At 38.3% G+C, this 25,783-nt stretch overlaps 1 protein-coding gene across 6 annotated transcripts; it reads right to left on the reverse strand.

Moving 5' to 3' along the window:
* pik3r1 (phosphoinositide-3-kinase, regulatory subunit 1 (alpha)) lies at nucleotides 1-25,190 on the reverse strand. Of its 6 annotated transcripts, XM_087252030.1 has the most exons (17): nucleotides 24,868-25,190; nucleotides 23,265-23,871; nucleotides 11,082-11,177; nucleotides 10,928-11,002; nucleotides 10,343-10,474; nucleotides 9,118-9,319; nucleotides 8,630-9,023; nucleotides 7,003-8,523; nucleotides 4,379-4,481; nucleotides 4,178-4,276; nucleotides 3,889-4,069; nucleotides 3,649-3,774; nucleotides 3,389-3,531; nucleotides 3,113-3,289; nucleotides 2,939-3,013; nucleotides 2,675-2,845; nucleotides 1,430-2,546 (listed from the first exon to the last, which is right to left on the reverse strand). In XM_087252030.1, exons 8-17 carry the CDS (start codon nucleotides 7,016-7,018, stop codon nucleotides 2,357-2,359), a joined length of 1,281 nt encoding a protein of 426 aa, XP_087108156.1. In that variant the 5' UTR covers nucleotides 7,019-8,523; nucleotides 8,630-9,023; nucleotides 9,118-9,319; nucleotides 10,343-10,474; nucleotides 10,928-11,002; nucleotides 11,082-11,177; nucleotides 23,265-23,871; nucleotides 24,868-25,190; the 3' UTR covers nucleotides 1,430-2,356. The 6 variants fall into 6 exon arrangements, with proteins under 6 accessions (NP_001268773.1, XP_087108156.1, XP_087108153.1 ...); NM_001281844.1 differs by lacking the exon at nucleotides 7,003-8,523 and having other exon boundaries at nucleotides 1-2,546; nucleotides 8,941-9,023; XM_087252027.1 differs by lacking the exon at nucleotides 7,003-8,523 and having other exon boundaries at nucleotides 8,941-9,023; nucleotides 23,265-23,851.
* Nucleotides 25,191-25,783: the final 593 nt, after the last annotated feature.

The raw sequence follows: 25,783 nt of genomic DNA on the forward strand, positions 1-25,783 counted from the left end.
TGGATCTTTTTTCAAAACATTTTATTTATCTTGTTTCTTTTTAAAAAAAGCCAATACAGATCTGAAGCATTTTTTTAAGAATTGGAACACACTGGTTAATCTCAAATTTAGCATTGCGGTAACAATGTCTGTAAACCAATACTATACAATTTTCAAAAGAAAAGAAAAATGGATTCACAAAATGCTAAAGTTCTCAGAACAGTGTCTGCAGAAAGAGGACAACCATGACAATGTGAAACACGGAAGTTTGTGGCCTTTAAGCCAGACATGAATAGAAGAGAACAACAGAAGAAGTGAAGAGAAAAAAAAGACCCAGATAAGTTATCATGAAGACGTTTCTGTTAAATTTGAAATTGAGTGTGTAAGTTTAGAGGGACATTTAATTTTAATAAATGGCTTGTGAAGTTAAAATATTTGTCTCAAACAACATGCTGGTTTACTTGTCAAGAAGGAAACTCTGTGAGAACGTTATTATTGGAGACATATTTGCCAAACTGTGAGGCAAATCATATTAATGAAGGGTATTTGTGTGCAAAGACGTGGCAAAAAACGACCCTTCTCTTTGAAACTCTGATCTGAAAGACCTTTCTACTCACAATGGTGAAATTTAACTTCTTTTTAAACAGATAACTGACTCCTTTAAGGCAACCGGGCCTAGTTATAACAAGAAATCAAAATGTATTAATGAAAAAATTGACCAACAAATAATAACTGGGTTATTTAATTGATGCTTATTTATGAAAAACACCAAATGCATTTGCCATAACTGCAACAAAGACGAAAGCAGAAGGCAAAGCAATACTGATGTGAGATATCTTACCGTCCAAAAAAATACTGTAGCCAGCCGTTATTGTCCAACTGGACTTTGTCGCATCAAAGTAATACAATTTTGAAAATGTGGCATTGGGTACTAGCCGAGCTGAGCTGATCCATCATTGTAAACACTATTAAAGATTTTCTGATACAGAAAAAATACTATGTTGACAAGGAACAAGAGGGAGTTACGTTTATCACCAAAACTAATGTTTTTGTCCCCCACATCATCCCAATGGATCAAATCAATACGCCCTTGATCATGGAACAAATATAACAAAATAAACCTCTGTATTCTATCAGGAAGCTGCAGTATTGTGTTGGTGTAACATTAATCGTCCAGCTGAAGTTGTCATGGATTATTTGTTAATGTTTGCTCTAGCGAAAGTTGTTCATATATATGCCGTTAATGTAGACAGAAGCAGCACTAATGTCCCCCAGGCTCTGCCCAAGAGAAAGTGAAACAGACTAATAAAATACTCTCTTTTTATATATCCAGCGGCTGATAAAGGAATATGTAATAAAATACTTTTTTCCTTACTTCCTCTGTAAAACCGAAGCCACCTTTCTTGGCATTTGACACGTAAAATAACAACTTTGATACATAAAAAAAGACTTTAAGCAATAAAAACAAGTTTATATAATGGGTAGCAACCTGTAAAATAAAATCACAACTCTGCAGAGGAGGCGGATAAGTACAGAATTTGCATAGCAGATTAGAATTAAACTGAGAAGGAACTGAGCTTTTTGGTACAATGTGGTTTTGCCATGTAGCTTTTGATGCTATCTTTATGTACACCATGAAGTCCATTTCAGTTCCTTTCTTGCCAGTCCATAAAGCAGAAATGGATTTAGAGTCTGTCACTATAATGCTCACAAATGAAATGCCAAGCATCTCATTCACTTCTTTGTCTTCGCTCTGCTCCCTTCAGGTGAGACGTGTCATGTCGACATCTGTGTAGGAGTCTCTATCAGGAAAACTAGTATATACTGTTTCGAAAGTGCCATCTTGCTACATTTGATCAGCTGATTCCATGGTCTGTTCTTGTAAGTATTACACGTTAACATGTCGAACATCCCAATAGCTTCCAGATACTGTGAGTTTTGGTCACATCACATTCTCTCGTACACACGCAAACACACACACATACACAATAAGGGGACCTGAACTGTGCAGGTACAGGGGTAGAGGAGGTAAAAAACAAACAAACAAACAAACAAAAGACGCATCCTTTAGTCAATGTTCCACATTCCAGCAGCGGGTAAAGCTTTGAAATGAACAAGCACCATTTGGAAAAGGCCTCCAAAGTCCTCCATTTTGGGAGAGTTAGTTAGCAGTTTCCACTACATTCAGACTAGCAAAAGTCTCAGTGGCTGAAATGTTTCTTTTGGGTTTTGCTTTCTTGTCTCTTTCCGACATTGTCATTTGAAGGCAAAAAGCAGCCCTCTGTAGCAGCCTTACTAGAGGCATCTCCATTCGAGGGGAGGCCCTTTCTCAACTCCCATGTTTGTAACGAGTCCCAAAGGTGTGTTCAACTAGTCCTCACCGCCTCTGGTGTCCGTAGACTGGGTATGCTAACGTGACATTCAAAGAGTCATTGTGCTGAACCAGGGACGTGTGCTGGTAGTGCAATACCAGTTCTTTCAGAGAGTTATAAAGGTTGTAGGGCTCAGCGAAGCCATATCCTGTCGGTGTCTTGTTGATGACGCAGTGCTTGACCTCACCATCCACACTGTGAAAAAGACAAAGATGTGGTTTTAGTCATTGCGTCTTGGTAGTCAACAAACGGCACAGAATTTCAACAGATGTTAAGAACATCTAACATATGAACGCTGAAAAAAAAAGAGAAGTGGTACATACACAACACTGCAGGCATAGCATCCAGCTTTGCTGCTGTCCCTGACCAGGAATGTTCCGTCTCTCTTGCCCCGGAGAAGAGCCTCAGCTTGAATGCGGTTGATGTTACCCAGTTTCCAGGAGCGCTCATCATGATGAGGCAAGTCCTCATCGTCCTCCACCATTGAGTACTGACTGTAGAAAAAAAATGGAGAGTACAGTTTTAATATTTTTTAAAAAAGACCTTGAAATATCAAGCAGCTATAACGTCATAAGAAGAACACCCACTCGTCTTGGTTTTCGTTTTTGATTCCCAACCATTCGTTGAGTTTCTTTTGTCTGACTCCTTTCTGTGTCAACCACCTGTGCAGCAACAAAAGAGAAACATTTAGCAAATTACAACACTGTCCATGAAATAAACTGTGTTTTTAGCACAAAACCTATGGAGGACAAAGTACTTACATGAGGTACTGATCCCTGGTCTTTCTAAGCTGGATGAGGTCAGGCTTAATGCTGTTCATCCGCTTGTCGATCTCTCTGTAGTCTGCTGCCTGCTTCTTCAGATCTTCTTCGAGACGTCGTTTACTGTCTACTATTTCACTGATGCGAGATTTTAACTTCTCATAATTGACCATGATCCTATGATGAAATATTTGCAGAAAAATTACATGAAACTTCATTGCATTAAACCGAAACTCTCTCCAAAAGACTTTGAATTTTTACAGTATCAAGACTCACCTTTGGATTTCCTTCTCGTTGCCTTCTCTTCTAAACTTCTCAATATATTCTTTGCTGTATCGTTCTTGCGTCTGGCACTGCTCTTCAAAGATCTTAATGGTCTCATTAAAAGCTTCAATAGCAGTCCTCTTCATTTGTATTTCCTAGTGAGCAGACAAAAGCATCTTAGAATGCAAAGTCTATTTCAAACTCTACATGATCATTTTATTCAAACACATATAGTCAATTATCTACTATAAATATATTTAATTGGAACAAACCTGTGATGTTCTAGTGTATTCCTCATAGAGTCGGTCATATTCTCTGTTCTTTTCTTGGAACTGCTGGTGGTATTCGTGCAACTTCTTTCCGACAGCTTCGATGTTGTCCTCTTTTACCACTTGATCCTATAAATAAAAATGATCAAGCAAAAGTTAAATAAGACCATTTTTAAATATATATTTTAAATCGTAAACCAGCAAAGTTCTTCACAAGATGCTATTAAACTGGACAATAATTACCTGCTGGTGCTTGGACACAGGATACAGTAGTTTCACATCTAGTTTGGGATTGTATTGAGCGAGAGACTCAGTTCGATAGTGGTTGATCAACTCAACCACAGAGTTGAAGGTCAGGGGGTCTGAGAAGCCGTACTTGCCATCGCGATGAAAGATTTTGATCAGCTTGTTGTTACCTCCTTTCCTATATGGTCAATAAAAAGCAGTGCTTAGAGGAATCCTTACATCTGAATGACTCAATGCAAGCTTTCTAAATAAAAAAAAAAGATTCTGATATATACAGAGAACCTACCTCAATGTAAGAGTGTAATCCCCATGCATTTTAGTGGAGGCATCTCGGACCAAAAATGTACCATCAGCAGTGTCTCTAAGCTTTTCGTTTACTTCCTCCCTGCAACAACGACAAAAAAAGAGGTTATAACTAAATAAAACTAAGAAATACTATAAAAATGCATGCCAACATGACCAAACAGTAGGTTTAATGGATACCTACCTAGAGATGTCCCCCCAGTACCATTCAGCATCTTGCAGAGCCATGTTGTTGTTCATACCGTTGTTAGCGACAGACGTTGGTTTGGGTGGCTTGGGAGGTAGTGCTGTAAAAAGAAGAGACAAGCAGATTGAGTACAAACAGCTGATGAACCAGCAGCAGTCAAGGTCATTTACATACAAATGTTCAGGCATGTTCTAACACCTCTGTGCTTCCTGTATGAAATAGCAGTAAATAATAAGAGTTAAATTTGTGGAGCAACTCATTTTTGTTTAGAACTTTGGCTTTTATCCGTCTAGGTAGTGATGCATGCTTCCCTCCAACTGCGACAGTCATGTTTTAAAAGCATGCAACGGTTACTGCAGATTTCTAGATCTCCTGCCTCCTCCCCTTCTAGCGTTTTCCATTTCATTAAATGTGGCTGAGCACATGCCTCTCGAGCACTCATCAGGGAGTCCGATTCTTTAGAATGCATTTCATCACCGCTACCGAAAAAAAAAAAAAAAAAAAAAAAACATTTCATCACAATTTCCTGATCTGGCCAGCACTGTAAGCTGTGCCCCTTGGATGCAGCAATAACACAGATAGGTCATGAAGATCGAATACAGGGGCAAGCAAGAATAATCTGGATTTAAAGATATAACAAGTGCTTTGGAACTGAATTATCACTGTATCAATAAGAAACAACATCTGACAGCAGACAGAAACCCACCGATGGCCTTTTTCAAAGAAATGCAATATGCACATTCATGCAAGAATCCTTAACCATTGAGAACATGTTGCTTCGCTGGATAGAGGCAGAAGCTGCAGCTGATTGGCTGCAGGAGTGAGTGACGGGAAACAGCGGGGGCAGTGCAGTCTCCGTGGAGCATGAGGCAGAGCTGAAGCGGTGGGCTATTTTTATCTTCCAACCTCCACCCCCCACCACCACCACTATCTCATGCACACTCACTGTGTCTCTCCTTTGTTCACTTCAGTCACTCTCATCGGTGAGCATTATGTGCCCCGTGCAATCAGAGCATGACACTTAAACACAACAATATTAACCCAAACTCGCATACAAGAATCTAAGCAACAAATCATCCAAAGCACTGTGGTAGCTAAAACAGACATATCCTCCATGAGCATCCACAGTATTGCACAAAATGACTAATGTAAAAAGAGTAATAATCATCAGAACACAATGGCAAAATGCCAAACCTGTTTTAAGACCATTAAAGGAAACCAAGTCTATAGAAGGTGTTGTCAATCACCAAATTAAGCCTTAAAAATGCACATTTACAACACACTAACTTCAGCAGTTACCTGGTGCATCTAATTCTATGTAAAACAGCAGGTCTGATCCAGATCCTGATCCAGTGTCAAGTCTCAGACTCTCTATATCCGCCATGGTTAATGGAGTGTAGCATATCTAGGATTCGCAAGCAGTTTTCCTGGCAAACCTCCTTAGTGGTTACTAGGAACCCAGGTTCTTCTCGCTCATCGCTTTGAGATCAATTTTTGAAAAACCTTGGAGAGAGGGGCCAGTGAAAGCCATTACATCACTTACCCCAACCAATGAAGCTGCAGGACTGTTGCTGGCCACTCCTGCCTCATCACCTGCCTCTATTTCTTCCAAGTCCTGAGCACAATGATGTCATTGCAACATTGCTTTGCCCATTCAAAAGTCGACCACGAAAAGCATGCCAAATTTAAGATGTATCTGCTCCAATATCGATAATCCAAAAATGTCCTTTATCCGTATGGAACACAAGTGCTGACGAACGGTGGAAGGCAAAATCAAAAGCAAGGTGCACTGCAGCATAGCATCTTTCGAATGAGGAAAGGAACTGAAGCCTCACAGTCTTTCTCTGACTCACCCTCCCTTCCTGCATCTGTGATGCAGTTTTACTAAGCCCCTCCTCTCTCTGAGCAGAAACTATCAGCACTGTCCCTCTGCTGGTAGGCAGACAAAAGCAGTGTTCTGATCACCGCTGCAGCGGCACGTAGACATTGCCTACGTCAAAGACAAGGCCAGGTCAGGAGGCAGGCATGGCTTGCAAATACTTTTCATAATCCCCAAATGCGACTTGTGGAAGACTGGAGGAGGGAAGCGATCAGCTATTTGAGCTTGACAGAGTACTTGTAATAATTCTCAGTAGGGTTAAAAACGGCCCCAGGAACATGGGCTATTTTCATGCACGGCACTCTAATGACAGGTCAAAAAGGTACTTCAACTGAAGTACTTAACAATCATGTAGTAGGTCAAGTGTAACAAACCACTAGAGAGAAATGGATAAAGAACAGTATGACGTGTAGTTTTAAAATTATAACCCTGACTTTTATCAGAGCCAATGAATAATTCAACACATGTTCAGACATGCCAGTGTCAGTCAAACAGGTTGACCAACTTTTTATAGCAGGTACACTTTAAGTGCTAGTCTTGATTCATAAAGGGTAGAAGCACTTTAAAAAGAGCCAGAAAAGGATATATAAAAAGGATGTCTGAAAAGAACCACTACCATGTGCCAAAAAAGGGTAACTCCCCATAAACACAATGATCTGCTGCTCTACTTTAGTACACTTACTGTCTGCCTAAGTGTTTCTGAAAAAGTGACCCAATCATTACACTCAAACCACACACTTACATTGCAAGTTGTGCATGTTCAGCAATCTTGAAGCAGCCTTTTGTTCAGCAAGTCTGTGCGGTAAGCATTTCTTCTGATTCTCTGTAATTCCAAGAGACACAAAGACTTGCGTCTTGAAAAAAACTCCCACCTAACAGGTGCAGGCGTCTAAGAGTCACTAAGGCAGGTCACCAAGGCAGCCTGACAAAATCCAGCCAAGTCCGAGTTGAGAGAGAGACAACAGGTTGAAACTGTAGAGTCCGGACAACTAAAGTAGGTCTGAGAGAGGTGGAGAATGATGTCTGCTCCAGGACGGCTGGGTTAATGATTGCTGGGCTTGCGCTGCTGGTAGCCGTTTCTCTTTCTCTCTCTCTTCTGCTCTGCTCATTCACCCTTTCTGGCTCCAAAGGTTCAGTCTCATGATTAACTTGCTCAGGTTCAAATATTTGCTGAGCTGTGCACCCTTATGCTTTGGGAGGGGAATGTGGCACAGGCAGGAGGGGGCCAGGGGGTGGAGTAGAGTCCTCGGAAGTGAACGTTGTGAGTGTGTGTGTGTAAGAATGCATGCAAGACAGAACAGCCGCCGCTTCAAGTGAACAAGAGAGCTCTGTGGAGTAGACCACACTTCAAGCAAACCCAATCCAAGTGGGCCTTCTGCCACCAGCCTAAAATAGTCACCCAGTAACTAGGAGCATGTGCATACATGCATCCACACTATCCGATGCCACATGTTTAGGAGTCGTGTATGGGCAGGTTGGTGAGGCAACAAGTAACGATTAAAGGTGGCACTTGTGCTGCTCGTGTTTGTGTAAAAGCTTGTACAGAAGACACAGTTAGAAGCAGAAAGGAGGCAGGGGTGCTTTTGAGTCTGGGCTCGTCTTGTTTAACCTAGCCTAATGCAGGTGCAAATTACTGACAGCTGAGCTTGCTCCATGCCAGGGCAAAGTATAAATAGGCCCTAACAGGTAATAAAACATTTAAACAGTCACACAGTCAGACTAGGGGCCCCTGGCAGCCCGAGAGAGAGAGATAAGCGGATAAAGACACAGAGAAAGGTATGTAGAGATACTTTACTAGTGCTATAAAAGCCCAACTAGACAACTTTACTGTGTTTAATACAGTGTACACACACAGGCACAGCAGACGTTGACTGTGGTCTTCTCTATCTCTAAATGATCCTGACCACAAAATAATTGAACACAGATAAACATTTTTTTTATTCTTATCTGACAGAGCACTCCCATCTACCATCTATTATACATTCAAATAAAAATGATAAAAATATTGGATAAAATAAAATCAACAAATAGCATAGGTGAATATAACAAAGCAAAGTGCTTATTGGTTTTCATAGCGTAACAGAAATTCAGTAATCTAATGTAAAGTAACACTGTAGTCTTCATTGTATAAATAATTAAACACAATTGATCTTTGTTAAAGCTAAAATCTTGATCATTTCTCATGCCCAAATAGTTTATATTTGCTTGATATCTTACAATCACATACCATTTAAACACATGCAAATGAAAATCTTTGCAGTGACTCCACAAATCACACGTGTTCTGAACTGTGGATCCTGGTCAACAATAAGCCTAACTTGACATTGCAGATCTTACAGACTAGAACAATGCAATATCGACGTTGAAACAATGTATTGTACTGACAATGTGGGTCACTTGGCAAAATCAGACGCAGATGTGAGCTATTCACATATAGTTTCCCAATTACCCACCCAATCTTCTCCCCTCTGTTACCTGCTCTCCATCTACTTGCATACACATGCACTGTTTGAATCCTTCAACTTGAATCCCCCAGAAGTCTATCACTTTCTGTCTACAATGTATTCAAAGGCTTGGAACTGACAACAACACTGTTAAGATTAAAACTTAACACTTTACAGATTTACTGGTTAAGAACCACTGCTTTAGATGGGCTTGCAATTTAGTATGGTATATTTACCTGGAGCTGCCTGACTGTCACTCCATTCGCTAGTCACCAGTACTTCAATTATCCTGATGTGTGCCTCTGGACTGGGCTCACAACTAGGAAAGTAGTAAAAAGAGAAAATTAGCGTCTTTTTCTTTTCCCGTCAGAACACAAGAGATGAGAGTGAATCAACAGCATACGAGTGCGTACCTTGTGGGCTGATGTCTGAAGAGTGCTGGGCTAAAGATCTCAGCAAGGGCGCGAGCACTGAGCAGGTTGACGGCTGAGGACTGGCAAACATGGGAGAAATGGCGCAGCAAGCTCTGCAGGGTCAGCCAGTACTGTGGAGGAAGTGCAGTTGAGCTGGCTACCAGCCTCAAGTGTTGTGCGCATTCATCTGTACCTTGAACTTCTAAAGACACAGACACAAAGAAGGGTGTAAAACAAGGGCTCTCACACCCCCACATTTATTCACTTATGATTTCGTCAGCATGTCCTCTTGAACCTTCACTCACTTGCTTTTATATACCAATAACCAGTGAGGACATGAAAAAAAGTGTACATGCAGTCATGTGGAAAATCGTGCTCAGCATGCAACTAACCGCACAAGATCTCAAGAGAGACAATGACAAAGTTAGTAGAGTACTCTGAGTGGTGATTGGTTAACAGCATTGATGTCGCTGATAAGCTGTCAGGTTTGCGTTAGGTCTATTAACCACAGATATCCTGTTTCCGGCCATGTGACTGCACACTACCCAAAACAGAATGAAAAAGTCCTCTCTCAAACTGGTTATAAGCTGGTTTACACTGCCGAGTTTGTTTTGCACATGAACAGAATGTTCAGTCACACACAGAAGGTAGAGAAAAGTTAACACCCTCAGTCCAAACGCCAATACAACACCTGGTATACATTTTGCAGTCAGAATGACTGGTTTGTAGACATAAAATCAGATAAGTGCTGGAACATGTGTACTCATAAAATATGCACTGTGATGATACAGCCAAACGATCATGCAAGATTAGTCTACACTGCTGTTTTAGAAGGTCACGGGACTGTGAAAAACGTTCTTCTTTTATAAGGACTCTGTGTGTTACTTAACTTCCATTGCAGGAGGCTTGCCATATGGCTAACACAAATCTAAAAAACAATAGCACCACCATGTGGTAATTGTAATAAAATGAAATCAATGAGCAATGGTGTTATTGTTACATACTTTATTTAGTTTGATAAAATAAGTTGAGGCTGTGCCAAACTAGCTGTAGAAAAAAAGCACATGGATTAAGGTATTTACCAACGGATTACTAACCTTAAGAAATGTATTTAAAAAATTATGATTGACATAATTTGATTTACATGTATTAATGCAAAATCTCTGAAATTCCATAAGAGATGGGTTAGACTACTGTTGAGGTGCAATAATCCTTTGAAACTCACCTTGAGCGATGCGTATCATCTCATTGTAGATAACAGGGGGGATGACAGGCTGAGGTAAATCTTGCAGATACCTCCTAAGACCATCACATAACATCTGAAGGTCCATCTGCTCAAGATCCACCGAGGCAGGGTCTAATAAAACAAACAAACAGGAAGGAATGACATTTGCACCATAAGCTAACCAGGCAAAACGAAACAAGCTATACATCTTAACTATCTATGTTTTTTTTTGTTCTAACCAGACACAACAATCACCAGGGCAATTGCTAGGACATTGATATGATATTCTAAGTTGCTTTACTGCAATGCTATATGCTTAGATGTTTATATATTTTATCTTCAGTCTATGGATTGATCTAGTCTTTCTATCCCCCATAATATAAAATGCAGACAGAACAAAAGTGTCAAATGAATAACATCAATTATTCAGTTTAATGTGTGTTTTAAGTAGGAATTACAGTTATATGCAGAGGTGCTGACTTTTTCACAGTTTCATATGGAATGTGAACAGAAAGCACCTTGCTTTTTTACATCTTGCTGCTGTTAGCTGTATTAAACGGCAACAACTCATGGACTGTCACTCACCACTATCAAAGCACTGTCTGACATCCAGCCCTCCTCCAGCAGTGAAGTTTCTGTAGAGTGTAGGGTTGTCTAGACCTGTACACAGTTAAAATGTGAGTTAATACAAGCAGAAAATGCAATAATTACAATGTATGCGAACACATGACAGATTTACCTTTCTTCTCAATGGCCTCAAGGAGCTTCAGCAGCATAGATGGTGCCACCTCTGGAGGGGCAAACTGCTCAGTCAGGTCTAACAGAGTGCTCAAGCCTAAAGGAGAGAAAGTTAAACACTCATTAAAAATCCGCCAGGTACCTTTGAACAACTTTGCTAGCTTTTCATTAAGCACCGAAGGCTGTCATTTCAAAGCCTCCAAGGAAAAAAGAACTTTAGACCATGACCCACTACAGTCACAGCATGCTTAGATCAATAATCATTTTCATGTATTTAGGTGGTGCAGCAAGAAACACATCTAAGTGCGTGTGGGTGTGTGTGTGTGTGTGTGTGTGTGTGCGTATAGGGGTGGTGCTGACCAGGAGTATATGATTAAGTATGCAGCGGAGGTAGATGAAAAAGCTTAAACAAACAGACCATAATATGCAGCCACTGGTGCACAGTGGAGTAAGATCTAGTAAGAAAGTCCAGGTGCAGGCATGAAAGAGCTCTGGGACGGGCTCAAGCTTTATTTGGTTTTGGTGCGCGGCATTTTAAAAGGCTTGAATTTCTAAAAGACTTGACTGTTAACAGCGTTCAAGGCCACAGGTCCAAACTACGGATTATGAAAGGATTCCCTGTACCTTTTTTTTTTTAACGCATCAAAAGGATATTTACAGTTCTCTGATTTTCTTAGAAGGAATGCCTTAAATTAAAAAGTTTGAAAACCACAACAACCACACATGAGGAAATGGGGATTAAAGCCATTAGAAATTATAAGACTTTAGTCCCAAGGCTCTGGGACTTTTCTTGCTAGTTTGGGAGATAAGCAAAGAAAGTCTTAGTGCTCAAATAACACCCCTTTCTTTAAACTAAATTCTGAAAGACAACAGCCATCTGGGGTTCATTACTGTCAAAGCAACATCAAGCATAAGGAGAGTTATTCATTTTCTAAGAACTGCTAAACTCAAGGCGGGGGAAACGAATGACAGATTCCTCATATACAAATTTGGAGAGTAGTGCCACTTTGGTACACTCTGCTGAGAGGGAACTTTGTGCCCAGACAGACACCTTATCCAGCCCACTGCTTCTTAGAATCCAGATTCATAGTGCTGGTCTAATTTTACCTTAGCTTGAAATGTTCCAGTCAAATAAGCATTCATGCATTTAACAGATCCCTACATTTCTCATAAATTAGCTAAAGCTGATATGCTGTCTTACAGCTGATGTGGTCATAGCATGCCTTGTTGGTTATCGATAACAAAATAAGTCAGTAAATATAGTTATATTATCCACAACATTTTAAAGTAGAATTGCATATTTTAAAAGTCTTGTGTTTATTTACATGTGTTAAATTGGCATTTCTACAGAACGGGAGGTTGGTGAAGGTGACAGGTTTCGGAATGGGATTGAGTTGCTTCTAAGTAACTCAGGGTGACCTGATAGCATTGGCCTTCAGTGCGGCTAGATTGAATGACATTCAAGATTGATGATAGCAAAATAGTCCAAAAGTTTTAGTTCAAGGTTCCACTATATCCTCAGGATGCCTTCTTAAGGTTCTTTGAGTCTGTCTTTGTTTAATTCAATGAGACTTTTTTGATTCCATTTATCATTTGTTAAAATGTGTAAAACTGTACCTCTCTGTATCAAATAACCATAAATGTTCCATTTGAAATAAGCAGTCTAGAAAAAGTGGATGCACTGCTATGAACTCGTACAATATTTCACACATAGCAAACTCATCAACCCAAGGTGATTAGCAATAGTGGGAACTTGGTAAAAGACGTTGAATGTGAAAATACTCTAGAAGAGATCTGAATGAAAACACCTTCTGTTTCCAATTACTAGGCTTAATTCATCCAAGCTGTGCAGTTGAGCACAGCATGGTAATGGAAACAATTAAAGATGCATTCACAGTCAAGTCCAAGTGCTGTAAGACTTTACAAGTAAAGGGTGAGCATTAGCTATATTGGTACATAAAAACAGCTTATAATGCCTGCAGTTAATTTCAACCAAATTAAACAAACAGAAAACAGGCAGACTCAGCTCAGATTCCGACAGCCAATCAGGGGGGCTGCAGAATTGGGTTGCCGTAGCAACTTCTAGAAAAGGAAGAGGGGGTCTGTGAGCAAGTCTGAACATGTGTAGTGTCTGAATGCATGTCACAGGAAGCATGGAAAGCGACCACTGATTAAGGAGGGGAAAGCAGCTGTATGGGTGTTGTGGAATTAATCTATTTTTGAATGAATCATTAGTTAATGATTCAATGATCCATTCATAAACAAGGTTCGTAGCACACTTGCAGAAAAATGCAGGCAAATGTTATATAGAGGTTCATTAAAACACTTAGTAATTTGCAGTGCAACAAACTTTCATTCTGGAGTCCCAATAAATCACAAAAAGTGATAAAAAGCAGCAAACATATAAAAACAATCAAATGTCTAACATCTCAGATAATATGTATTTTGCACTATAAAGCTTTTCTTTTTATCCCACACAAGTTCCTGAATGTGATGATCACTTTGCTTAGTCTCAAATAATCACTCCAAATCAGCATTAAAAAGCATGTACATTAAGGGCATAAACTTACTGTACATTAAGGGCACAGTGGTTTGGTATTATTTTCACCTAGTGTAGCTCTATGTAGTTAGTTCTTATCGTTTCAGTCTGGGTTTTTGGACAGGCCCAAATTTATTTGCTTTGTAAATGAAGCAGTCATTTGAATTATAAACGCTGTAATAATTAACTAATTTGAATAGGGACTTACCACCATCTACTGGTAAACCAAAAAGTACCACCACCAAACAAACAACACAAAACCTTTTTTTAAAGTAAAAACTCTCCAAATTATGAATTGCACATACCTAGCCTGAAGCGCAGACTAAGATCACAAAAAAAGATCATATGGTGCTTTTATCAGAGCTTATTTTGAGAGTCTACCTGTTGTATCTTGCATTTCAATCACTGACATAGTTCCTTGAAATATCATTCTAGAAATGCATGTGATCATATTTCTCCAAGAAATCAAGGAGAGACATCTTTGTAGAAAACATTTGAACCACCAATTATCTATGTGTAACAGAAAGCATTGCTTTTTTATAGATACAAATTGCTCTGATAAACTGCGAATATTGATATCTGTGAATAAAGAAATTAGAATACTATTTTGCACTGTTCCGCTTTTTGAGATCAAAAGAAAATGAAAAGTTGCCATTCATGATGTTACTCATTCATGGCCAAAAAATTGAAACTGTCCTCTTACTAGTTTGACAGAAACAATCAGTCATAAAACATTTTATGAATAAAAAAACCAGAAAACTTAACATTGTACTCAAACCTATTTACTCTGAAAATACAGATTATACTGACAAAAACTGCTGTTAGATATAACCAAAATTAACTGTATTTCACATTTAACCACTATAGAGAAACACCTCTCCAAACAGAGAGGAGAAAAAATAGAACTGATAGATAAATAAATTGTATGCATGTACGTATGCGCATATACACACACACCAAACACACACATATATACGTGTACGTATGCGCATATATACACACACACACACACATACATACACACATACATACATACATACATAATATATATATATATATATATATATATATATATATATATATATATATATATATATATATATATATATATATATATATATATATATATATATATACATACATACACACACACACATACATACATACATACATACATACATATATATACACACACACACACACACATACACACACACACATATACATATATATATATATATATATATATATATATATATATATATATAAATAAATGCACGTGTGTGTGTATATAGGCGCATACATACATGCACACAATTTATTTAAACAAACATTCAGTCATTGTTGTTGATGTTTTTAATAGCAGATTATATTTGCGCCAAAACGTATTAAAAGGTAAGTGAATTGTAACAGCGCAAACTTTTCTGTAACCTTAGTAGTGCTGTAAGGTGACATGCTGATTGACTAACAGGTGCGAGATGTGTGAGGTCAGCAAACACAAAGTAGCTTCAATTAAGATCAACAAATTTTCAAAATGATACTTTATTTATAGATAAAGGTCTATGACTTTGCATATAGTGACTTTATCTTGCTGGAGTTTATAACCGTTTCACTTTACTTTACAGGACGCATTGATACCGCTCGGTAGGTCTATTGGAGACATTCATAAATATTCCTGGAAAATCTATTAAATGTTGGAGACATACTCACTACATAAACGCACTAAATCGCACTTTAGCATTGTTTATTTGAGAGCGCACAAGAAGATTTGCATTTGAGCAGTGTTCATTTGAGGGTCCGTAAAAGAGGTTTTGTGCACAAGCAGAGGAAATCAGAGCGCAAGTACACTCGTATTGCACGTAAATGCGATCTCGACTTGTAATACTTTCCGAGAGGAAACATTGGACTACTATAATAAATCAACTACTGGACTTAGCTTACCAGGTTCTGCTACCAGGTCCTGCAAGTCTGTAGCCTAAATTAAAACTGCTTAAAGGCTCATTAATACAGAATTAAAGAGAAGCTTGCATTTTTTCTCAAAATGTAAATTATTGTTAAATAATAAATCAGCATCACATTAACCAATAAAATCTAAAAGACTAGATAAGAAGAAATGATAAGAAACCTTTTTTAAGTGACTTGTCAACGGGGGATATCAGAGTGTTGGAGTCGGTGGAATGGAACCTGCTTGCTGCACAAGTCAGCTTCATGTGTTGCACAACATTTAGCGCTTGCAAATGCGCCTGCATCTAATTTGCAGCACAATCGGCTGATGCCAATTAATTAAAATATGCCAAAAATCAGGCTGATTAAATGAAAACTTCAGCAATATGGTCAAAATATTTGCAAAGATGTAGGCAACACACATTATTATTATTAGATCTGCCTGCCATGCCAGATATCACAAACACATTTTTTTTCTCTGCCTTCTCTCTCTGACTCTCTATCTGTGTCTGATTCAAAGTGGGCAAATCATGTTGGAACCAAACGGCAACCTCCCGCTCTCTTACTGGAAGCCAATACAGAATTAACAAAACTGCAATTCATTGACTCGCCTTTGGGGGCTGGCTCCAGGAAATCCAAATGATTTCCGACTGCATGGTAAATTGCCCATTTTTACAGCTGATAAAAACATGTTTACAGCCTGAAAGAAAAGATGGTTTTGGCTCATATAGCTAATATTACCCTTCATGACAACTGTGAGGGGGATGATTTTTTTATAACTCACCAGTTTAATTTTTATTGGGTTTTATAATCTCTGCATAATTAAGGGTGTGGCCACTTGAGTGACATCTAAGTCTTGCCGCTCACTGTTTCATCACCTCAGCTGATTCTGACTGATTAACAGCTGAACTCGGCATACATCATATTTTTGTTTTGTTTAATGTTTCTTTACAGTCAATTGCCTTTTGAAATTATTTCCTGCAATTATCAGATACTATAGCATGCTGTGTGCACTTTATAATGCTCCAAACTGTTCATGTTGCCTTTATTTCCCAGGCGTGTGAAATTATATACTTAAACCATATCTATAAATGTATTTGTTTTACTTAAGTTAATTTATCATTTACAAGGTTCTTTAGACCTGTATAGCACTCCAGAATCTAACAGATTTATTAGTTGTAGGCTCTAGAACAGTCATCTGAAATGTTGTCATACAATGTTATGGTTGGATTTCATTTATAACCTTGCATTAACTAACACAGACTATATTTTAGGTGTTTGGAAGTAATTTGCATTTTCCTCCAGTAGAGAAAATGTCATAAGAACAATGCTTAGTTGCTCAATGTATTACAACAGTTTTTTTAAAGTCTAAACACTTTATTGATATAATATACAACCAAGGACATGTGGTTAGAACACAAACGAGTCACAGGTAATGAAGTATTAAGCGTTTTTCCAACAAAAAGTCTTTCAAAGCAAAATGCCAGCATGTATCTGTAGCTCCGCCTCTTTGCCCTTGCTTGGTATCCCCCACTCATTGCGATGACGCTCAAACAAAATGGCGACAGTTGGCCACGCCTACTGGTAGCTTCTTTTGGGTTGTTTAGAAACCTATTAATGATGTCACGGATACTAGGTCCATATCTTTTACAGTCTTGGTTGGAACATTCATTCATTTATTCATTTTCTTGTCGGCTTAGCCCTTTTATTAATCCGGGGTCGCCACAGCGGAATGAACCGCCAACGTATCCAGCAAGTTTTTAGGCAGCGGATGCCCTTCCAGCCGCAACCCATCTCTGGGAAACATCCACACACACATTCACACACACACTCATACAATACGGACAATTTAGCCTACCCAATTCCCTTGTACTACATGTCTTTGGACTGTGGGGGAAACCGGAGCACCCGAAGGGAAACTTACGCAAAGCCAGGGAGAACATGCAAACTCCACACAGAAACGCCAACAGAGCCGAGGTTTGAACCAGTGACCTTACTTGCTGTGAGGCGACAGCACTACCTACTGCGCCACTGCCTCGCCCCTTGGTTGGAACAAATTTGGTAAAATATTGCAGTGCAACGAGCAATACTACTTTTAAGCAGGATAATCAACGGATTGCCATGATTTAAATGACTTGAAAATGCACAACATGGAAGCAAAAATCACCTGACATGAAGTGGAAGTACAACATAGTCATGCTTAAAACCTGCTTTATTATGGGATTCCAAAAACTATAGGTCTGATCTTATTCTTTATAATTGTTAGACAGTTTGGGTCAGTGATACCCAAATTGTAAAACTTTAGATTGATAATGTATTAAAGTCATCCATGATCGATCCACACACAAAAACTATATAAATCAATGCACTGGAAGGGAGAACTTTGAGCAAATTTTTCTACTTCCAAGCTGAACTTTCTAATTGAAAGATGCATTATGTTTTGCTAAAAGGCTCTATGTCTATTGTGTCCTCACTCATTACTGGTGTTTACTTTGCTTCACACACACACACACCAGTGATAACGGGGGATGGGGGTAGTACCAAAACTCTTTGTGCATATTTCAGTTCTGCTTTTTTTCTGCTGCTCTAGCTCCACCTCTTGCAACGTGTTGCTAATCCGCCCAGCAGACATGCTTGACCTTCTGTAAGAAGATTTGCCAATTCAGCCTTGTCTGCGGAGGCGATCTTTAATGAAGACCACATGTACACGCTCTCACGCACATCTCAATAAACACCAGCTTTCACCATACAACCACCTCCAAATCACATCTAAAGTCCACTCAATGAAGTTTGATAAGGTTTTTCCAGCTTTTGCATTTTATCACTGGTAACATTATACAATTTTTAATACAATTTTGACCTAGAGGCATCAATCTCTTGAAACTGTTATGCAATGCAGCACTTTATCTTACAGAGAGAGATGAAAAGATTTCCTATTTTATCTGGGCTCAGAGAACATGCTAATTTAAAACTTGAATGTGTAATAGCTGCCTCATGCCCTGGCAAATATGGTCAACTGGATTCGGACAAGTGTTTTTTTTTTTTTGCTAGAGCGTGTTGCAGCCTATTCTACCAACACTTAGGGTGCTTTCACACCTGTGAATCAATTCAGTTGTTCCGAAACAGTGATTAAAATGGTTACATTGTTTCTCTTTGCTCTTGGTGCAGTTTGCTTTCTTGGCAAAGTTTCTAAATGGAACAAAAGAGCTAAAACAAGTCTTGTGTGAGTAAACTCTCGTCACATTGGTCAGAGTTTCACGGTTTATATAGCCGTATGCCTATTACATATCCATAAAACACTATGATATGACCGGGCTCGGATCATATCGCTTTCTCACTACAATCGATCTGCTCCAGAGTTTGTTTCAATCGAGCCGAGACCACCTAATTCAGGCGATCTCGGAGCGATTGTTTTGGCGCGTATCCAAGAGTGATTGGTTGCATCTCATGTCATCGATGAGAAGAGGAACCGACATTCATGCGAGACAGCAGAGAAGCTACTTTTTATAAAGAAAAACCTGCCACTTTTCCTGAAGTAGGCTAAGTAGGCTTATGTCTAGGACAGTTATTCATTTGTTGTCATCCACATTTTTTGCACTATTCAATGCACATTTGTTGTTGTAGACATACAGTTACATTCTTTCAGCAGTCAGTTATAGGCCTAACATAGGCTATTCAAGAAGGGGGGCTTCAAAGATGGCCAAATAAAAATATTTTTTTTTATTTTACTAATTTATTTATTTTAAGTTATATTGTTCTTTGTTTGTATATTATCTGCTGGAATGTTGAAAAAATATTCAGTGTTAAATAAATATTTTTTAAATTGTATTTTTGTTATTTGATTTATTTCTCTGAAAAGCAACACAAAATAGTAAAAAGCTAATTTTTACAATTTAATTATTGTAATGGTGAAAAAATTGGCAAACTAAATGGAAAAAAATGCAAAACACCGCGTTCGGTTTCCGGCCTTCGGCCAAGCAATTCATTATTATTCGGCTTCGGCCAAGAATTTCATTTTGGTGCATCCCTACTTAAAATGTTTTTTACATAATTAAAATTTAAAACTGCTTTTATTCAAGCCAAAATAAAACAAATAATACTTTATCCAGAAAAAAAAAATTATTGGAAATACTGTAAAACCTTGCTCTGTTTTACACTTTCAGTTATTATTGTTCTATAATAAATTATGTAATTGTACACGGTATTTGTTTATGTTGTTATTTTCTGTGCCTTGGCATAGAAATAATGGCATACTGCTTGGTTAGATGAAAAGTACACATTCTTTACAAACCAAAAAAAAAAGTATCCTTCGAGAGCTGCTCCATACAGCAGATGTTCGATCGAGTGCTGTAGAGGCCCCCAAAAAGGAGAGAACATTATCTCAAAAAACAGCAATGTTTCCACCAACCAGCTAACAAATACAGTTAACTGCCGGTTTCTCCAAAGCAGTGTTTCACACATACTTTCTCTGAAAGTTTTTTTTCCTTTTCTGAAATAAATGATCATTGCGCAACAACCACAAGAGACCTGCATATCAGATTAGCATAAAGCTAAAAAAAAAAATACCAAGATAACAGCATATTCAGCCTAAAAACAGTTAAAAGACCGCCATATCTTATAAGTAAAAGAATGTGGGCCTTGCATGAACTTGTATGAACTAAACACTTTAGATCCAAATTTGCACAAGCTTGGATCGCATCTACTTCATCCATGAAAAGACAAAATCTGAAAACCCAGAACATGATTTTACTGAATGTTGAATACTCCATTACCAAGCCCCACATTTTTCATGTTTCTGGCTCTTCTTATTTATTATTGCCTATATAATTTTGGCTGTTATGCACATGATTTCTTGAATCCACAAAAAAAAACCAGTATGATATATGCATATTACATGTAGTTTGTCAATAAACTGAGGTTTAAACAATATTTAAACTTTAAAAATGTATTGAAAAACATCATAATTGTATAATGGAGAAAAAAATTAAAAGAAATCCCAGATAAACACTTTCATGGCATACTGCAGTCTCAACTTAATCCCATTTTTGTGTTTATATTTTTTTGCTAACTTAAAGCATAATATATTGGCCACTAAAAAAAGAATCCGATTGCTACTAAACATGCTGGAAAGTATTCATACATGAGGTATATTTACCAGCAGTGTATAAAGAGGAAATGTAATTTCCATAGTTTCCATAGAAGTTTAAAACAATAAATATCAAATTCCCTGTTTGAAGTTAGGCACAAAAACATCCAACTTGGAACTGACGTGAAGGAAAAACTAAGCAATGCATTTTGTGAACCGAAAATGAAATTCTATAGCAAGAATGGGTTAACAATAAAATAAGATCTGTGCAGAAAGCTGGGCTGGGAACATACAATCCCACTCCAGAGGCCACAGAAAGGAGCATGCTAGTGTTTTTAAAAAGCCTGGGAGCAGAAACGGACTGAAATTCCACATATGCTGTTCTCTGAAGTGAGCCCCTGTGGCTCAGAGAGAGAGACAGAGAGAGAGAGAGAGACAGACAGACAGACAGACAGAGAGAGAGAGACAGACAGACAGACAGAGAGAGAGAGAGAGGCCCCATGTAAAACACTCCCCCTCAAACTCCTCCATAGGTCCAACCCCAGAAGATTAATCCTAAAATTCAAAGAGAATGAAGAAGAAAAAAAGAGAGCTAGGAGGAAAGAGAGAAATCTGGAAGATATGAAAGTGGCACCTAATACGGCTTTACATTTTTAATATAATAAACCAAACATTTTAAAAACGATGGTGCTAACCAAATATACTAGCTGAAGATTCACCAGAAATAATGTTCATGTCACATTGAAGACAAATACTTTAAGCATTAATGGGGGATTTTTCTGCCATTCCATTTCTCCATTAACTGATTTTTTTTTTACACAATGTTATTTCCAAGGAGGAAGGAAAACTAGTGAATTACCAGCAAGACTGAAGTAATCTTCCTGAATTTTCAGAACAAAACATCAAAACATTCTCCAAATTTTAAACATTAATGTTATACATGTAGCTCAGAAAAAAAGCTTGAATTTTGTGGTTTTTCAGCAATGGAAGAGGGAAATGGGGTTTGAGTAGAAGCTCTAGTATGTAAAAAGCACATTACCATGAGCTCTGGCCATATTCCAGATCTGCTTCTGGTTTACATTCCGTAAAACTCCATTCTCCAAGTCGCAACCCCCATCCAGTCTAAGCTTCCTCTCCACTTTCTTAAAGGCATAGTTACCCCAAAAATGAAAATTTGTTCACGCCATACCTTTATAAATCTCTATTTTCTGAACACAAAAGACAATATTTTGAAAATATTGGAATCCAGTAATTATTGAGATCCATAGTGTTTGTTTTCTACTATGGAAGTCAATGGTTAACAGTTTCCAACATTCTTTCAAATATCTACTTTTTATGAGAAAAAAAACCTCAAACTGATTTGCAATGAGTTTAAGTAAACTACAGAATTTTCAATTTTCTTTAACACAGGCAAGAATATAAGAAGAAAAAACATGCCAGTCTCATTTTAGCCAAAAATGTGTATGCACCACAGAAAAAAGTAAGTTGCGTTTATTTTGCAAAGCACAAAGTAGGACCAGACATAGGGCAATACTTTTAAATAGCAACTTTGAGTGATAGATCTCACTTAAAATCTGTTCCTTAACTAGATAACCTGAAAAACGCACATCTAGTTTTATCATTACCATGGCATTATTGTCTTACTACTATTACCCAATGCAAATGCCAAAAAAATAAAAAAATAACAAGAGCCAACAAAACAAAAAACTGGCTGGTATCTTTAATTTCAAACACTTTAAAACTCACATTTATATTTCTTAATGATAATTGTGCGCCATTACATTAAATAGCAAATATTTTGACAGAAACAAATCAAAACATGGCTCCATTTTGAAAGCTCCCCCAGAACCTGCATTCTATTACACATGTAAAAACAGATCAAAGCTTTTTAGACTTTTGACATCACTGGAAAATAACTACATACCTAAAGCACATATTAAGAGAGCTGGACGATATATTCAGGGAGCCATGGGGGGCTCTAAACGCTCATACTGTGGTTGTGTGAAAGATGCAGCAATGTCAGACAATTACAAACTACTGTGCGCAAACCTTCATCCAAATCTGGGCTTCCTGCCATGTTTGTAATTATGAACCATAGCCCAGCATAAACCTTAAACTGCCTGAAATATTCAAGGGACATTTGTGTGCAGCAGCTATAAATCCAATCTCTTGATGAAATGGTGGTGCAAAATCTGGTCACTAGTTACAAAAATGGAATAAGGAGTGTGGGTATTTAGAGAAGCAAGTGGGTTTAGCATAAGCATGAATAGGTCTAGTTAAGAGGATACAGGGTCAGTTAAAATTCTGCAACTTGACATCCAGGTAATATGGTTATGAAAAATTTTTAATGCTAAAAATACATCAAGATCTGCTGAAGATCACTGGTTATCTCTTGTTACCGAAAATAAGTCTAAAGGTTAACTACAGGTTTTGTGAAATTATGCAAGGTTAAAAAAAAGCTAGACAGTCTGAAGAATTATTATTTTAATTAAAAAGCTCATTTGAACTCAACTGTTGATTGATTATGTTTTAGTCCAGTCAGCAACATTACCAGATAGCTAAATGTGGTACAAAAACTGAATATAATTTTTTTGGGGAAAAAAAAGCTCACTCACTTTGCTCAGAATCCGAGTCTTGTCTTGTGGGCCCTGGGGCAACCGGTAGAGGCCTTGGAGGTCTCGGTTTAGGAGTTGGTGGAGAAATCTTTTTCTTGCCGATGAACTCAACATACGTTCCAGGAAAGTCCCCCTTTTCCTGGGTGGTTTCATTAAAGCCAGGCAGCCAACCAACTTCATCTGGTCTCTCCTCCATTCCCTCCATGTAGCCAAGTGCAAGTAATGCACCTTTATTGACTGTAAGAATGTCCCCTACATGCAGGTCAATATCCTCCTCCCTCTCCTTCTTATAGTCATACAGTGCTCTGTACTGATATCCTTCTGCACTCATTTTGACGCTGTTGTTTCCAACTTTTGTGTTGTCACAAAAACTATCAACTATCAATCAGAACCACTACTTATTTGAGAGTCAAATAAGTTAAAAGATTTTATCCAAAGACTTAAAGCCTTTATTTTCATCCCCATCCACACTTGACAGTCTGTTTGCAACATCAGATTATGTGAAACTGATAGTCCAATGATTGGGTGCACCTTCAAGGTGCTTCATACAGACTCTTCCCATCTGTGTGAGGCCTGCTCCCAGTGATCTAAAAAGAGTAATTCAAACCTACAACACAGAAGATAAATCAATGTACACGTTGAACAACATCAACAACAACAAAATCACTTCAATTTATCTACGTTGATGCAAAAAACAAACACATTTGGCAAACATAAAAACTAATGCGTATATTCACCACAAAATACAAACTGAGCTAATGTAAATATTTTATTATTGCGGCTACACCTTTGTATAAATACTTGATGTCATGTCAAACAACAAAAAAATTTCATTGTTAGGTAGCACCGCACACATAAATGCGACGTCAAAAGAACAAGTGTACAACATTTCTGCACAAGTGCGAATTAAAGACCAAATGGCGCAGAAGAAACTCCAATGTAGAAATGCTGACAGAGCAAAACCCTCCACAAGTTTGAAAGTAACGTTACTTATCTAACAGATTATTTAACGATTATTAACCAGCGCAATGGTATAAACCAACTAACGTTTGATTAATTTAGCCAAGCGCAAACGAATCCGCACGACAGATAGTTGAAGCGTATCTTTATACGCACAAAATTCAATATTTAAACAAAAGCTACAAATCACACACAGGAGATTTTAATCGAACTGACCGCATGAAGTCTCCTTGCATTTGGTGTTTACTTAAAACTAACTTAAAAGTTAACGTTACATTCATATTTATTGAGTTTCATTAATTCTGCATGCTCGGGGTTAGCATATAAGCTAACATTAGCCTTAAGTAATAATAATAAAAATATATACCGTAAACGAAACGATTGCTTTATGAGCAAATCAACATTAGAAAATAACAACTAAATCTCCGACACTTACACATACACGAAGAGCTGCGGCCATAATAAATTGTCAGTGTCAAATAGTTAAGTAAAGGGAGAGCATGTAATAGGATGCAGTTGGGACACGCTGTACTGGAACAATCGACACAGTAAAGAGATCCTGCCAAATTTACTATAATCTCAACCTTAAAGCACATAAGTTATTCATCTTAAACACACGGTCCATTTCATCAAACAAACATACCTTGCAAGAAATGATGAAAACCGAAAGGAACTGATGAATTTCTGCGAACTTTAGCAAGTTGTAAGGGTCCCGTTCATGATAGCCAGGGCCGAGAAAATCTCCTTCGCTTCCCGTAACTCCAGTTTACGCAGCTCTCCAAGAAATCCAACCACGCCAAGAGCTATAAAGCACTTCATAAGACGAGTCTTCGGGGAAGTAACGTCCAGTAGTAAGTTAAATTTTAACCATCCATCTAAATTAGCTTCTTTAAAAAAAATATTTTACTTAACAACTGTGCTCGTTTCCCGACAGTAAAACCGACTCCGCCCGAGTCACCACACACTGAATCCTTCAATGGCAGGAACACCAGAACACAAACCACGCCTTCCAGCTTGCGTCAGTGCCAGTCCCCCTTACGCCTCGACTATCTCCATACATGCTAAAATGGCTGGGGATTCACGGTGTTTCGAGAGAAAGATAACTAGCCATGACATCTATTGAGAATTAAATAATATCTGCTATCATGATGTGTGTAATGTGGCAATTGAAATGTGACTGATTTTCTACAAAAGTAGACTATTTACTAGGTTATATCACATAGACTCAATGCCCGAAGCAACTGTGATAAGGGGCCCATGTGGATTATTAAAAACCCCAAATGGGCCGCAACCCCTTAACCTGTCCCCTTAATCTTAAGCTCATACTTTTTTCAAACATTTAGTTTCTTTCTTCTATTAAACAAAATATTAAGAGATTTAATTTTTTTTTGCAAACCTCCCCAGATAGCAAAATACACTCGGGCCAGTTCCGGCTAGATTGTCGCCTGCCGGAGACTAACCCCTCGGCCCAACTTCGGCTGCCGGACTCGGGCCGGATGCCTGTGGATTCCGGCCCGAATCAAGCGGGCCAGATGCGGCGGCCGTAAGCGAGCCGACGC

Source organism: Danio rerio, chromosome 5 (genome assembly GCF_052040795.2).
Source record: "Danio rerio strain M-AB ecotype USA chromosome 5, GRCz13ab, whole genome shotgun sequence".
In the NCBI taxonomy this organism is placed as follows: domain Eukaryota; kingdom Metazoa; phylum Chordata; class Actinopteri; order Cypriniformes; family Danionidae; genus Danio; species Danio rerio.

Excerpts from the sequence above, each read along its gene's own strand:
- pik3r1 (NM_001281844.1), bottom strand. The coding sequence starts at position 23,595 with ATGAGTGCAGAAGGATATCAGTACAGAGCACTGTATGACTATAAGAAG. Across the intron at positions 11,003-11,081 it reads TGAGGCCATTGAGAAGAAAG|GTCTAGACAACCCTACACTC; the intron begins GTAAATCTGTCA and ends AACTGTGTACAG. Across the intron at positions 4,277-4,378 it reads TACTGGGGGGACATCTCTAG|GGAGGAAGTAAACGAAAAGC; the intron begins GTAGGTATCCAT and ends TCGTTGTTGCAG.